The following is a 15,529-nucleotide window of genomic DNA, read 5'->3' as shown; positions in this document are numbered from 1 at the left end:
CACTCTGCTTCCTCTGATAGACCCATCATTTGAACCACTCTGTCATGCTCAGGTATTCACCAAGTTAGATCTTCGCAACGCATACCATTTAGTCCGCATACATGAGGGAGACGAATGGAAAACCGCTTTTAACACCTCGTTAGGATATTTTGAGTACTTGGTTATGCCTTTCGGTCTCACAAACGCTCCTGCAGTTTTTCAGGCCTTGATGAACGATGTTTTTCGCGATATGATAAATCCCTTTGTGTTTATCTACCTTGATGACATCCTCATTTTATCCCGTGATCATAGAGAACATCAGCAACATGTGCGACTGGTTCTGCAACGGTTATTGGAAAATAAACTTTATGTTAAGCCTGAAAAGTGTGAGTTCCACGTCCCCTCAGTTAGTTTCCTAGGATATGTCATCGCTCAAGGTCAGCTCCAGCCGGATCCAGCTAAGATCCAGGCAGTAAGTGACTGGCCCACTCCAGCGTCCCGAAAAGAGCTACAGAGATTCTTAGGTTTTGCTAATTTCTATAGAAGATTCATCAAAGATTATAGCAAAGTCGTTGTTCCCCTCACGAGTCTAACTTCCTCCAAAGTGCCATTTGAATGGACACCAGAAGCCAGTGAATCATTCTCTGTTCTTAAAAAACTGTTTACTAGCGCTCCCGTTCTCCGACACCCGGATCCGGCCCTCCAGTTCGTGATGGAGGTGGATGCGTCCGACATAGGGGTGGGAGCGGTGCTTTCGCAGCGGAACCCTGACACTCAGAACCTGCATCCTTGTGCTTTCTTTTCTCGTCGTCTGAGCCCCGCTGAAAGAAACTATGATGTCGGCAACCGTGAGTTGCTGGCGGTGATTTTGGCTCTCCAGGAGTGGAGACACTGGTTGGAGGGAACCATGCAGCCTTTCCTTATCTGGACAGACCACAAGAACCTCTCATACCTCCGCTCAGCTCGCCGCCTCAACCCCCGCCAAGCCCGGTGGGCCCTGTTCCTCTGTCGGTTTAATTGCACCCTTTCCTATCGTCCCGGTTCCCACAATGTGAAACCAGATTCCCTCTCTTGAGTCAACTCAGTTTCCCCGTCATCTCCAGAAGAACCCCAGGAAAGGAGCACCATCATCCCAGCCTCTTGTTTTGTTGGAGCCGCATCTTGGGAGATTGAGTCCAGGGTGCGGGAGGCCCTCAGGGATCATCCTGATTCTGGGCAGGGGCCTCCAAATCGGCTTTTTGTTCCCCTTGCCGTCCGCTCTCCCGTCCTGCAATGGGGACACTCCTCAAAGTTGGCGTGCCACCTCGGGGTTCGTCGGACCCTCCTTTTCCTGCGTCAGCGGTTTTGGTGGCCTGGGATGTCTCGGGACACACAGGAGTTTGTGACCGCATGCACCACCTGTGCTCGAGGGAAATCTCTCCACCAACCTCCGGCCGGATTACTACGGCCGTTGCCTGTTCCAAGCCGCCCTTGGTCGCATATAGCGTTGGATTTTGTGACGGGACTTCCCCCCTCTGCAGGTAACACTGTTATATTGACTATTGTTGACCGTTTTTCTAAAGCCGTTCACTATGTGCCATTACCTAAACTCCCCTCAGCTCTAGAAACAGCTGATCTCCTTACGCAGCATGTTTTTAGACTACACGGCATCCCTATTGACATTGTGTCGGACCGAGGACCGCAGTTCGCATCACAGGTTTGGTCCGCTTTCTGCAAAGCAGTGGGGGCCACGGCCAGCCTCTCTTCGGGTTGTCATCCCCAAACTAACGGTCAGACAGAACGAGCCAATCAGAACCTGGAAGCTGCGCTCCGCTGTGTGGCGGCTCATCATCCGGTCTCCTGGAGTTCCTGTCTGCCGTGGATTGAATATGCACACAACTCTCTCTCCAGCTCTGCGTCAGGTATGTCCCCTTTTATGGCGTGTAACGGTTATCAGCCCCCCCTGCTTCCTGAGCAGGAAGAGGAGGTGGCCGTTCCCTCCGTGGGAGAACACATCCGCAGGATGCGTGATGTGTGGCGGAACGTCAAATCTGCACTGACGCGCTCAGCAGAGCGGAACAAGAGACTAGCAGATCTTCATCGCTCCCCGGCGCCAGAGTATAAGGTCGGTCAAAAGGTTTGGCTTTCGACTCAGGACCTGCCTTTACAAACTGAATCTCGCAAGCTTTCTCCCCGCTATGTTGGTCCCTTTGTGATCGATAAGGTCATTAATCCCTCTGCTGTCCGCTTGGTGCTCCCTGCAGCCATGAAGATTCACTCAACCTTTCATGTCTCCCTGTTGAAACCAGTTTCTTCCAGTGACCTCAGCCCTCCGGCCGTTCCCCCTCCGCCCCCCCGGCTCATCGATGACCACCCGGCCTACACAGTGTCTCGAATTTTGGACGTTAGGCTGAAAGGCCGGGGTTTCCAATATCTGGTCGATTGGGAGGGGTACGGTCCGGAGGAACGTTCTTGGATCTCCCGCCATCTGATTTTGGACCGTTCGTTTTTGCAGGATTTTTACAGGGAACATCCCCACAAGCCTGGTCGGACGGGAGACGTCCGTTGAGGGGGGGGTACTGTTAGGATGGTATAGTTTGTGTTGTGCTTTGCTTGTTTCTCTGTCTCGGTGTGTGGTGGGCGTGTTTCTTCTTCTCCCTGCAGGCTGGGCGGAGCCGACCTGAGTGAGACGCTCTAGCGCTGACAGCTGCAGCGCATCAACTCATCAGCCGCTGGCCGTACAAATACGGGCAGCTCACAGACCTTCAGCACCAGATGATTGTGATTCCTCACCGTGGTACAGTCAGGCCGCTTAGCCGCGACATCTCGTGAAGCATCAAGCTAAGTCTACCGTTTTCGAGTGTCTCAAGTTCATTGTATTTTTCCTCTGTATCTCCAGCGTCTCGTCTCGGCTCCAGCTCCAGTGCTTCTTCCTACACGCCTGCCTCTTCTTCTCCCTCGAGCACACGTCACGGGAACCCACGGCCACGAGCACCTTCACCCGACGGATCCCCATTCGAGCACCTCCACTGGGAAGAACTTCACGGGAAAAGGATTCGCACGAGCACCGCTCCTGGAGCACCGCACCTCCACCTACCACCTGGATTCCCCACCACGACACCCCCCACTGGATTCCCTCACCTGGACACCCTCAACTTCCCCCTCCCTTGTTAATAAATCCTTTCCTTTAACCTTTTTCTCCTGCCTCCCTTTTTTTCGTTGGGTCCGCCCGCACAGATTCTGAGCTCGGGTCATCACAAAAAGCCTTAAAAAAAAGGGAATTTTGTTCAGAAAATTAATTTAAAAACTTTTTTAAAATGCACATAAATAAGTAAGTTCAGTAAATATGAAGCAGCAGCCAGTTAGCTTAGCTTAGCTTAGCCTAGCTAGGAGGAAACTGCAAGGTTGGCTCTGTCCAGTGATAATGAAAACCACCTGCAAGCACCTTTAAAATATAACTAACTTATTGAGAAATGACATGTTTGTCTAATTTGTACAGAACGCAGTGTTAAAAATTACATGTGGTTGTGATTATGTGCTGGAACAGCCACAGTAACCTAACAGGACTTTTTATGCTAAGCTAACTACAACCTAACTTTCCTCGAGAGAAGAATTCTTTAAAATGTTGAAGCATTACTTTGTTGGTCTAGTGACACCTCAGATTTATACTGTGATTCCTTAGCTGGTTCCCATCACCAGGTTAAAAGCTTAAAAGATAAAAAATGAAATCCCACCAGAAGACCACATCCAACCATGTCTGCGTCACTCAGCCGTAAAGCCTATGTGTTTAAATCTTTAAAAGTGGGTCACTGATATATATATAAATATTTTAACTTCAAAAACAGCTAAATAATTTCCAGAAACTTTTGGACTCTCTCTACTTTCCGCAAAAGCAGATGAAAATTTAGCTGATGACTGTTTGCAGCTGTGGATTATAATACACCTTTGTATTGATTATCTACAGCATCAGGACAGTGCAGGATTGATTGTGTCTCCCAGTGCAACTGTAAGGCTCAGTGATGTGTTTTAATAGTTTTTGGACAACAATGGAGCTCCTTGGCACAGAGGAATAACACCACAACACTTGCTAATAGGATCAATTCATTGTCGGTTTCAGGCCCTCTTTTAATGGGATTTTGTTTGTAATTACGAAAACTGGTGAATGACACCAGGTGGATCCTTTAGATGTCACACACTGGAACATCTAATGGGAAACGACAAATGACAGTGATGGAGGAAAGATCAGAGCGAGATGGAGACAGTGGGAGGGAAAAGGTAGAACGGAAGAAAGAGCAATCAGGAAGAAAGAGAGACAACGAGGGAGGGGAGGGAGGAAGGGGAGGGGAGGCAGTAGGGCAGAGGGAGATAAATGGCCGAGTAGACAGGAAGATGAGTGAAGCGAGAGAGCAACACTGTGTGACATACTGCAGACAGGAAGACTAACGGAGCGAGAGAGTGAATGGGTGAGAGAGAGGGTGGGGAGGCATGTCAATTGCCTCCACCTTTTTCCTCACCCCTTTCCCTCCCTCCCCCCTCCTCTGCCCTCCCTGCCATGTAGGAGACCTTCGCTGGACGGTAACAAGCCACTCAGTCGGCTGTAGCACACACACACACACACACACACACACGCATGCATGCATTCGTGTGCGACAGCCAGCCAAGATTTCATGTAGATCATTTCAAGCTTCATGTGTGCACTTTTGCACATGTGTCTGTCTGCTCTTGTGTATGTGTGTGTGNAACTGAATTTGATTTCAGTATCTTAAAAAAAAGTTAACTTTTGTAGTGAAATTTGGAAAGACCATACAGTTTGCCCTCCGTGAGCCTGTTTCAGCTGCAGGTTTTCCCTGGTGAAGGAGTTTTTTTTCTTCCCATTGTTGCCAAGTCTAAGATGATATATGTTATAAATTCACCACAATTTAAAAAAACTGAATTTGATTCAATTTGCTTTAATTACATTGGTAACTGGGCAGCAAGGTGGCTCGGTGGTTAGCACCATCACCTTGCAGCTAGAAGATCCCGGTAAAGACGCTCAGGATCTTTCAGTTTGCATGTTCTCCCTGTGCAGCGTGGATTCTCTCAGGGTTCTCTGGCTTCCTCCCACAGTCCAAAAACATGTTGAGGTTGATTGGTGATTCTAAATTGTCCGTAGGTGTGACTGCGAGTGTGCTTGGTTGTCTGTCTCTAAGTGTAGCCCTACGATGGACTGGCGACCTGTCCAGGGTGTCCCCTGCCTTCGCCCTAAGTCGGCTGGGATAGGCTCCAACCCCCCCGCGACCCTAATGAGGATTAAGCGGTGTATAGATAATGGATGGATAGATAATGGATCGGTGGATGGATAGATCATCAATGGATGGATGGACATTGGTAGTCTTTGCTTTACTATTCTTTCTGGTTTGTATGTCGTCTATCTGCTGTCCAGTTCTCACCCCACTTTGCCCTCAACCCAACTGGTCGAGGCAGATAGTTGCCCTCCCTAAGTCTGGCTGTGCCAGAGTTTCTTCCTGGTAAAGCGGAGTTTCTTGCAGTTTCCATATATTTGCAATGCGTTTTCTAGTGTTGACTACCAGGCTTGTATATTATACAGAATTACGGGCACAAAACAAGACATCAGCAAAACATCAACAGCAAACAAAGCATAATAGCAACTGTATGTTCGTATACACGTCTGCAAGGGAGTATAAACCAAGACTTAAAGCTAAAAGTATCAATGTATCTGGTATTTGAAATGAATGAAATGAAAAATGAAATGAAATGAAAAATACTTTATTTATCCCAGAAGGGAAATTCAATCTTGTAAAAGCTCACTTTTTAAAAAAAATAATCAATATAACATATATTATATACAACAATAATAATCATTCAGTCAGTCAGATTTGTTTTTTAAGGTGATGGCTGTTGGCAGGAANCTCCCTCGCTCTAACACACACACACACACACACACACACACACACACACACACACACACACACACACACACACACTCTCTCTCTCTCTCTCTCTCTCTCTCTCTCTCTCTCTCTCTCTCTCAAAAGCACTCAGCCTCTCATTCCCTCCCTCTCTCTTCCTCTCTTTCTCCCTCTCTCCTCCCACCTGAGCTGTAATTTGCAGGGCTGATGAGGGTGAGGGCAGAGCAGAATTTCTTCCTCACTCCAACAACACACACACTCACTCTGACACAGTGTGATTCATAGTGTACAGCAGCTACAACTGAGGGGATCTGATCCCTTTGTGTGTGTGTGTGTGTATGTGTGTGTGTGTGTGTGTGCGTGTGCTCTCTTTTTTAACCTCTTCCTTACCCTCGTTCTCTCATTTTCTTTTTTTTTTCCTCCCTCGTCGTCACTCTTCCTCCCTCCCTCCCTGGTATGTGTCTGTGTGTGTGTTTCCCTGTGTGTGCGTGAACCGTGGGGATAACAGACGCTCATGTGAGCAGCCTCAGTGGCGGTAGCAGTGACTAGTGAGAAAGAGGAGAGAGGAAAGGAGAGCGGGGATAACAGAGACACCAACCACCATCATTCTGATCGGATTCACACCAGACATGTGAGAAGATGTCCGTGGGCGGCTGCGCGTGTCCTGGTAAGTAGCTGCTGTGGTGATGGTTGCCGTTAACGACAACCTGGCTGCTGCTGCTGCCTCTTCTGCTGCCACTGCTGTTGTTGCTGCTGCCAGCCGCTGCCAGCAGCTGAGTTTTACTAGTCGTTGTTGTTGTGTTTTGGTTGCAGCCGCTGCCGTGGCGTGACTGGGGCAGAGAGATGGGGGTAAGAGGTGCCCCGGGGCCCTGAGGCTCTGTTTGCAAAGGCTCATGGGAGGTCGTCCTCTGTGACGGCTGAGAGGGTGAAGAGCAGAGAAAATATTAGAATAGAGGGATCAACATGTAGTCTGGCTCCAGCCTCACTTCGAACCTGGCTTTTTACTGTTTGCTGTTTAGTTTGAAGATTACACACAGATCTTTGCTGGCAGTGCACACATCTGGGCACGAAGTTGTTGCTATGGCACCACTAATGCAACTTCTTCTCCTCGCTTCCTCCACCAGTTGTTGTTCTTGTTGCTTCTCCTGCTGCTGCTGCTGCTGGTTTCTGACTGATGGCTCGTGTTAACAGCAGAGTTCTTTTCAGGGCGGCACAGATGTTGCACTCACTTATCCACAGTAGAAAGTCCTGCAGGAAGGCTGGTGATCCTCTCAAGAAAATAAAAAAAGATGGATCAAAGCAAGACATTTAAAGGGCAAAGATCATTGGCATGGATCAAAGGCTTGCATGATTGAGTTATTAATGACCGCTTGATGTTTCACGGCTTGCTCAGGAGTTTACCGTTTAGGGATGCTTAAAGAGGTTGATGAGGCAAAGGCAGTCATTCAAGGTGCAGGGCCTGTTTCTGTTACCTGATGCCACAGTGGAAATGCAGCATGGCTACATTTGTGTTACTATAAGTGGTGCACAACTTTTAGCATCCCTGAAGATGCAACTCACTGTTTTTCAAGCATGACTTGGGTTTATAATGGCCTTGTTAGAGTCCTTGTTTGACCTATGAGTTCTCTTAAGTGGAAGGAGGTCAGCGAGTGCACACCTTCAGAGGTAGACACTGACCTCATACAATTACTTGCATCACTGTTTGTCTATTTGCTGCTGTTTCCTACCAAATCTGCTTCACTTTCTTTGTCTTAGGGGGGAAGAAGTATCAAACACACGTAGCCTGATTTCATTTCATGCCACGATGACAGAACAACAGTCTGACTGTTGCTTGTTGCCCATTTTTTAATAAAATTGGTCAACGTTGAGCAACGGCCACATGGCTTCTGGGAGTCGGGCCACAGAAGAGCGACCTGGAGGGAGTAATATCCATCATATTACAGACCACCACATCGAGAGGTGTATGACTTCTGAGGAACTCCCTGCAGTTCTCCAACTGTTGTGTTTTTTTAGGTGTCGGCGCGCCTGACAGCAAACAGATCATTCGTTTCATTTTATTGGCTTTAATCAGGCGGAGGTGGAAAGAACAAGAGGAATAAAGGTCTAGAAATAAACCCTGCGCTGCTGAGCCTTAGGCAATATATTATTAAGTGTTACAGCGATTTATGTAGCACCCCTGATAGGACGTGTAGGACATGAAATATAATCCTATAGCTGCAAATGTATTCATAATCATGATAGATGTACTTGGAATCCACTGTTGTATAATATTCAGCAGCCAGAGAGGAGGAAGAAAGTGTGACAGAGTTGTGTGAGTGCATGGAGGCTGCTGCATAACCCTGACGTGGCCTCCTCTTCTCTCTCCTGCCTACCAGGCCACAGCGGCCACAGTGGTCAACCCTCAAACAGCCAGGGATGTGGATAGAGAAATTTAGCCAACCACTTATCCTGGATCACGTTTCTCTGGTTTCAGCCTCCACTTGGATCATTAGAAATATGGAACATTAACTGGTTCCATGTTTTGCGGTCTGGAAACTCTTTAGCGGGCAGATTATTTTAAAGGTGGAAAAGTTTAGGAGGGGCAAATTGAGAGACAATGCCAGCTCATCCTGGCTGGCTCGCGCAGACAGAGGAACATATGACACATTATTGAGGATGAAGGGTCTGGAAAGCTGAAAGATGTTGGTGCTCCGATCAAACTGGGCAGATTTGGTGTCAGTGACTCTCCAGACACATCAGATAGCAATTTGTCTGGAGCTCAAAATGGCACTGGGGAAACGTGGTGCATCCGTGTTCAATGTAACTGCATGCAGACTTTTTCATGTGTGTCTGTGTGCACGAGTGTTTTCAATCTGTGCGCAGTGCCCCGTTGTACAAAGGCAAACGCTGCCACCTCAGCCGTTAAACAAACCTGCACAGCAGAGGCGGGAGCATTTGTTTAGAACCGGGCCTTAGCTATCTTGCGGTCAGATTGCATACTTAATCAACGTGGTCATGGAAATTTCCAAAAAGACGTATGACTGCACTCTTGTGCGCTCCACTTTTGCTCTCATGTTGTTCTCTCTGGTGTTCCCCTTTCTTTGTTGCCACAGTTTCTCTGCTTTTTGCATTCTTCTCTTTGTTTTTTTTCCCCACCAGATTTCTTTACAGTTTAAAGACAAAAAGTTGTTGATATAGAGCAGCTTTTCTCATCTTATTTGAAGATCCTTAGATTTCCAAGCACTGGCTTTATAGATGTCAACACACTTTTAGCAAAACCAGAACTTTAAAAAGACACCACAAGTAAGATTTAAACTTCTGCTTTTTCATGCGAGTCTAGGGGGCCCTTACACAACGTGTGTCATTAACGAAACTTCACCTTTACTTGCACACACATGCACACGTTTATATACAACGTGAGGTAAGTGAAAACCAATGTAAACACTGCCTCCAAATTTGGAACAATCACTTCCATTCATTCATGTTAACTTCAGGTGAACCCACAGTTTGACCCTACAGTGATGCTGGTTAATTTGCCCCCCATTCTACTGTCTTTACACATTTAAACCAAACCCGAGAGGCTCTGCTTGCTCATTATGATGGAAGATAGAATAAAATATGGAACTATAGAACCCGTCTGTAGTTGTCCTCTTCTCCTTCTCTGTTTACATTCCAGAGTCGTGTTCAGCACTGAAGGATCCTCCCCCTTCTTGTGTGGGCTCCGTGTTGTACGTGAGTGTGTGTTTGTGTGAACGCGCGCGGGCACACACGCACACACACACACACACACACACACACACACACAGCATGTGCCTCGACATGTGGATGACATAAACAGTGGGTGTATGGGAATGACTTCACAAAAGGAAGTTACTGTACAGTCAGCTTTATGAGGCTACACATGTTTCGTGCTTTTTGCGGCCAATTGTGCGTTGACCTCTCCGGACCATACATTACAACCTCCACCTTGTGTTTCCTCATCCCCTGCCTCCTCACCTCGATCATATCTCTCCCCCTCTGCACACCATTTCACTCTGCGCTGTGTATATACCTTCATCCTTCCCCCCCTCCTCCTCCCCTTCACTCCCTATTTCTCTTTGACTCCCCTGATTGCTAGCGTATGTTGCCTGGATGGCTGACTGACTAGATGAGGGGAGGTGAGGAGGGAGGGAGAGGGGAGGGGGGGGGGCTGTGCCCTCTCATGCAGAGAATCACATGGTGTCCCTGATTGGAGGAAAATGAGTAAAGACTGCAGCCCTGGCTGAAATTGCAACAGACAAAAACGCACAAAGGCTGAGCTGTTTAAAAACGGGTTGCACAACAAGAGAGGAGCCTGAAGAGGAGGGAGGGTGAGGAGGGTGTGACAGAGGGGAAGAGGGAGGCAGACACTGAGAGGAAAGATGTGGATTAAGGGAGGAAGAAGAAGAGGAGGAGGAGGGAGGAAGAGGAAGCAGAGGTGATGGGGGGAGCAGAAGAAGAGCCAAGAAAAGAGAAGGCAAGTGGGAGATGAGCACTGTAGGGGTGGAGTGGGAAGGGGGGAGGCAGAGTGGGTGAGACAGAGAGTGAGAAAAAATCAGACTGTGTTTCTATGTTTTCTGCAAGGCTGAGCGGTGACGTGAATGGCTGAGGGGGAGGTGAGGGGGGGAGGTGGCGGCGGTGGTGGTGGTGGTGGTGGTGGTGGAGGGGGGGCAGACCCGACTCTGAGATCAGAGACAGACAAAATGGCTCCCAGAGAACAGAGAACGCAGCATCAGGGCACTGTCATCTCCGCTCACACAACTGTCAGCTGACACCAGTCGCCGCCACACACACTCACGCACATCTGTCACAAACACACACACACACACACACACACACACACACACACACACATACACACACACACATGCGCCCGCGCGCGCTTAAATCTGAGCTACCTGCAAAATGCCAGTCTGTGTGTGTCTGTGTGTGTTGGACTGTAATGCTGAAGTGATGTTTTACAATCTTGAACATTAATTTGCAACACTATTTTATTTTTAAGCATCTATTGTTTTGTTTTTTGTTTTTTTTATAAAACAACCGTCATATAGATGTATATTAATGTCAAATTGGCTCACAGTTGAGCCTTTTTCTAATTTAATCTCTTCACCCATTGGCCTGTTACAACATGTGACGCACTTGCCGCTGAACTTCCCTTATTGCAGTGTGTCTGTGTTCGCCTGCCAGAGAAAATCCTGAGTACGGAATTCACCCAGTGAGTGAGAGAATACTGTAGGGCAGGATGAAAACAAGCAACCAACCCGCCAGGGCCACAAGAGGGCGCTGCTATCAAAGGACAACCTCAGATTGTAGGTCAGTACAGTCTCTGCCCCTCTGATGATGCATATAGTGACTATAAAGCAGATGGAGAGTGACGGATCTCTGCGGGAGAACAAAACACAGCATAATTTGCATATAGTTTTATTTGTGATGCAGAATTTGCAAAACAGCTGTGGCTACTGTTGTTTTATGTGAAGTTGCTGTGCTTTAATTTACTCTTGTATATGAGCTTTTTCAGTAACAAATGTCCTGCCTGACAGTCAAGCGGCGCTGGAAAAGGATGATCCAGCAATGTCAAAATTCCACTCCTCCAATGAAGGCAGTAAAAATGCACTTAAAGTGTATTTGAAAGCGCTTATTATGCATAACAATAGCCCCTGTGAGTGTTATGCTACATTTTAAATGTGTTGATTATATAATAAGGATGCAAACATAATATGTGTATGTGTATATATTTATAAAATCACAATACTTACATGTACGTGTACAAATTAGAAATCCTTATTGATTTAAAAACACATGGAGCAGCCTGTATTTGGCTAATCCAGTTATTAAAACCATGATAAATGCAGGTACTTACAAAAAATCAACTTTCATCTCCGACTTCAAGTATTTAAAGGCCCAGTGTAGGATTTAGGGGGATCTATTTGCAGAAGTGTAATAAGATATTAATTGTCATGTTTTTATTAGTGTACAATCACTGAACTGCAAGACTAGTTGTGTTTTTGTTACCTTAGAATAACCTCTGTATATCTACAGAGGGGTGAAGTTTCTCTCCATGAGGTCCACCATGTTAAGCCGCCATGTTTCTACAGTGTAGAACATATATAAAAGATAAAAGAAGACCTATTGGTTTGTGGAATTAAAGCCTTGAGTTTGGAATTTGGTTGTCACCAATTTGATTTTTTTAAACTTGACTAGCAAACCCATGTGGTGAAGACTTGTCAGTCACAAGATAGCCACATTCTGAAGAAGACCCTGCTTCAGATTTTCAGTTGATTTTAATTTGCAATCTTACTGCTAGATGACACTGAATCCTACACACTGGACCTTCAGCGTGACTTTTAATTCTAATGTCCATTTATATAAAATTTACATAATTTTTTTTTAATTGAGCTAAAAGATGAGTATGGGTAGAGCTCTGACAACAGTGAGTGTAATAACTACAGACTGTTTTTTGTCCAACAAATCTGTGTAAAGCACAAACCTGTCAAAATTTAAATGAGGTTAGTCAGTTTGCCAAATTCAAAGGAAAGTTATTTATTTATTTCCAAATTGATCTTAATTTACCACCAGAATGTGTTTGGGTGTTCATTTGTTTGTTTATTCAGTGATCATTTGTTTTTCATTATGTTGTATTTACCCATTTCTGGGAAACACTTGTTGTTTTTAGATTTAAAAAAATAAATTAAAAAAATGCCCATAGACCTCTATGAGGGGTCATTATGGCGTGAACATGGTCCACTTATTGGTTCTCAGCACTGATGGTGGCCTGATACACCCAGAGAACACATAGTCAACCTTGTCAATGTCATCTAAAATTATAGTCTTCGAAAAGAAACTCAGATCTCAGGAAACCACTTAGGTCTCAGAAATAATGTGTCAGGTAACTTTGTTCTGGCAGTGAAGGCACTGAAGCATAAAACATGTAGAGCATTATTGTGCAACTAGAAGAAAATAGACATACCAATTAGAATTTGGACTCAACTTGTCAGAGTAAAGTTTGAGGTCCATTCAGTCATTAGTACTACACTGATGATTGCATGCAGACTTCTGAATTGAACTGTTACTCATTGATTGTTACCATGAAAAAAAGAGAGAACTTAAATTTTGGTTACATCTCAATTCAAGCTCCAAAAAACACACACTGAGCTTTCAGGCACTATTAACCCAGGAGCTGAACCAAAAAACACATCCCTTCTGTCAGCTGATCTTGAGACCATGAATATAAATTGGCAGAAAATCTCTTTCCTATCAGGGATACAAAGCAGAGACAGATCGTGACCAAACACACAATCTGTGACCAGAGTTGAGCTGCAGAGAAAAGACGACACAAGAAGTTGTGCTTAGAGTCCGTGGTCGCTGTTTGACAGGCTAGTCAAAGACGGACGTCCTCTTAAAACGTGAGACATAAAACAGTATAAGAGAGGAAAGTTTAAAATCCCCCAAATTTACAAAACAGGACAATAAGAAAAAGCAACTCATCGCATCAGAAAAGGGACATGCAGCACACCCAGCTCATATGTGACTGCATGTCATTAACTGAATGACAGATAATTAAAACATCACTGAACGTGACATTTATCTTGACAAAGCTTATTTCACCTAAGGCACACATGCACACACATAACACATATTTACTTTTTCATCTTCTTTTTGCCTTTTTCTTGTTCTTTGTTTCAATCCTCCCATTCAATTTTTTTGTAGTTAATAAATTGCATTTTTTAAAAACCATTTTAAAATTATATATATGCCACATATACATATACATATACATATTTTAGTATAAACTTTGTTTTTCTAACATGTTTTGTAACTGGAGTTACAAGGTGCTTAAAAAAAACAACTTAAAATACAAGAACATTAAATACAACATTTAAAGGAGTAAATAAAACTTTGATAAAGACAGTGCCGCCTTAAAATGAGCAATAAGAAAGAAAGTAATTAAAATGTAATTTAAAAAATCATTTTTATTCATGTCAGTAAAGTATATTGAATTAAATTATTGAATTACAGTATAAACAATATGGGACAAATGTCTGACAATAGACAACATTACCTCATCTCACAGTGCCGTCATGTTGCCCAACCCTGCCGTTAATTAATGTGTAAGTAGTGGTTGTATGTTGTAGTTGGCTGAGGTGAAAATAATTTTAACTACTTTGTACATTGTTGGAATATGACAGCGCATTATGATATTTCAGGTACATTTCAGTGATTTATATGTACAACATGAATTAAGAAATAAGTATAACTGTGCTGCAGTTTAATGACTGTTTTTTTTCTGACTCACAGTCCCCTTTTGAGCTGAAGCTGGCCACTAGCTTTACCCTACTAGAGCTTGATCCTCCAAAAAAGTGTCAACTTATCTTTTGGATCTTTTATCAGAGCTGAATCAGACAGAGATCTCTGTCCCTCCATCTGATCCAATAATAGAGTAAAGAAGGCCGAGCTGCCAAATGTATAAAATCTGGCAGGCAGTGACCAGAGAAACAAGCCCTGGAGACATGCAGCAAGCCTCCATGTAAGGAAATGGAACAATCTGTGCCACTGATGTAGTGAAAGTATTTATTTGATACTATGAAGTGGTAGAAACCCATGAAACGCTCGCTTTTCCACTTGGGAAAATAAATACACTGAACGCAATCTCCTGTGTGACAGAGGGAGTAGTTTTGTTTTCATTCCCGTTTGGGCAAAAACACTTAACTGATGTCACTTATTATAAAGTTAGCTCTCATCTTTGAGCCATGATCGGTCGCTTTTCCTGCTGTTGAAACGACTCCAGACTGTCCTCAGAGCAGTGTTGAAGGCCGGGCTGCAGGGAGGGCGACGGGGCTAGTTGTTATCAGAACTCCGGCAGATGCATGTGCCGTTCGGTTTCCTGTTGACTACTAAGTGGAAGTGGCGCACTGCACGCATTTGCACGCACACACAAACACCCAGCGACATGCACGCACACACACAGACACAGACACACACTGTAGGCATCCTTCTTCCCCCTCCTCGTGCCCCTGAGCCTGACAGTCTGGACATGGGAGATATCAGGGGGGGGGCATGAAAACAGAGACCCTTTTTTTTTTTTTTTTGAGTCAGATCAGTGTATATAGCTGTGAAAGTGCATTTGTAGGTGACAAAATGGCGATGTCAGAACAGCTAGAATCTGAAGGAGGTAAGTGTTTCATGCTGACCTTTTCCTTCTTTTTTGTTTCATAGCTGATTCGGCATTAAAATCTCTAGAAGTCGAACAAAAACTAAAACAGCTGAAAAAGGTTCTTTTAATGTATCAAAGATTTTTGTTAATGTCTAGATAAATCCCGCACAAGTTCTCTCTTCTTTTGTTGACTTAAACAGGTTGCACTTGTGGGTTTAAGTGTGAGCTAGTGGACAAAAACACCATACTGTGCACATTAGGAGCTTCTTCAGCCAGCGTGTGTCCCAGCGTTAATCACTTATTATACATGGATTTGTGGCTTTAGGTATGAATGTGTAACTGTAAATTGGAAAATGAGGCTAGCTGGTGAAGTGAAGGTTAGGCAGCGGCAGCATGTGTGTGTGTCTGTGTGCGTGGATGGTCGGGTTGCTGGTGGAAGATAAGGCCTGCCCTATGCCTGAAAGCAAAAGAGATGGTGTGTGTAGGCCCTTCAAGCCTTATTCTGAACCCCCCC

At 45.1% G+C, this 15,529-nt stretch overlaps 1 protein-coding gene across 3 annotated transcripts in view; it reads left to right on the top strand.

Moving 5' to 3' along the window:
* Positions 1-6,234: 6,234 nt before the first annotated feature.
* ldb1b (LIM-domain binding 1b) overlaps positions 6,235-15,529 on the top strand; it is a 23,348-nt gene continuing 14,053 nt past the window's right edge. The window contains exon 1 of one of the 3 annotated variants that reach the window (XM_008276321.1): positions 6,235-6,534. In XM_008276321.1, coding sequence (XP_008274543.1) covers positions 6,507-6,534 — 28 coding nt within the window. In that variant the 5' untranslated portion in view covers positions 6,235-6,506. Of the gene's footprint in view, positions 6,535-11,065; positions 11,178-14,999; positions 15,034-15,529 lie in introns of those variants that run through there. The other 2 variants (XM_008276338.1, XM_008276312.1) reach the window with 2 other exon arrangements.

Source organism: Stegastes partitus, unplaced genomic scaffold (genome assembly GCF_000690725.1).
Source record: "Stegastes partitus isolate 25-593 unplaced genomic scaffold, Stegastes_partitus-1.0.2 Scaffold3, whole genome shotgun sequence".
Lineage (NCBI taxonomy): Eukaryota > Metazoa > Chordata > Actinopteri > Pomacentridae > Stegastes > Stegastes partitus.
Note: the sequence above shows the minus strand (reverse complement) of the source record. Positions and strands in the feature narration are given on the sequence as shown.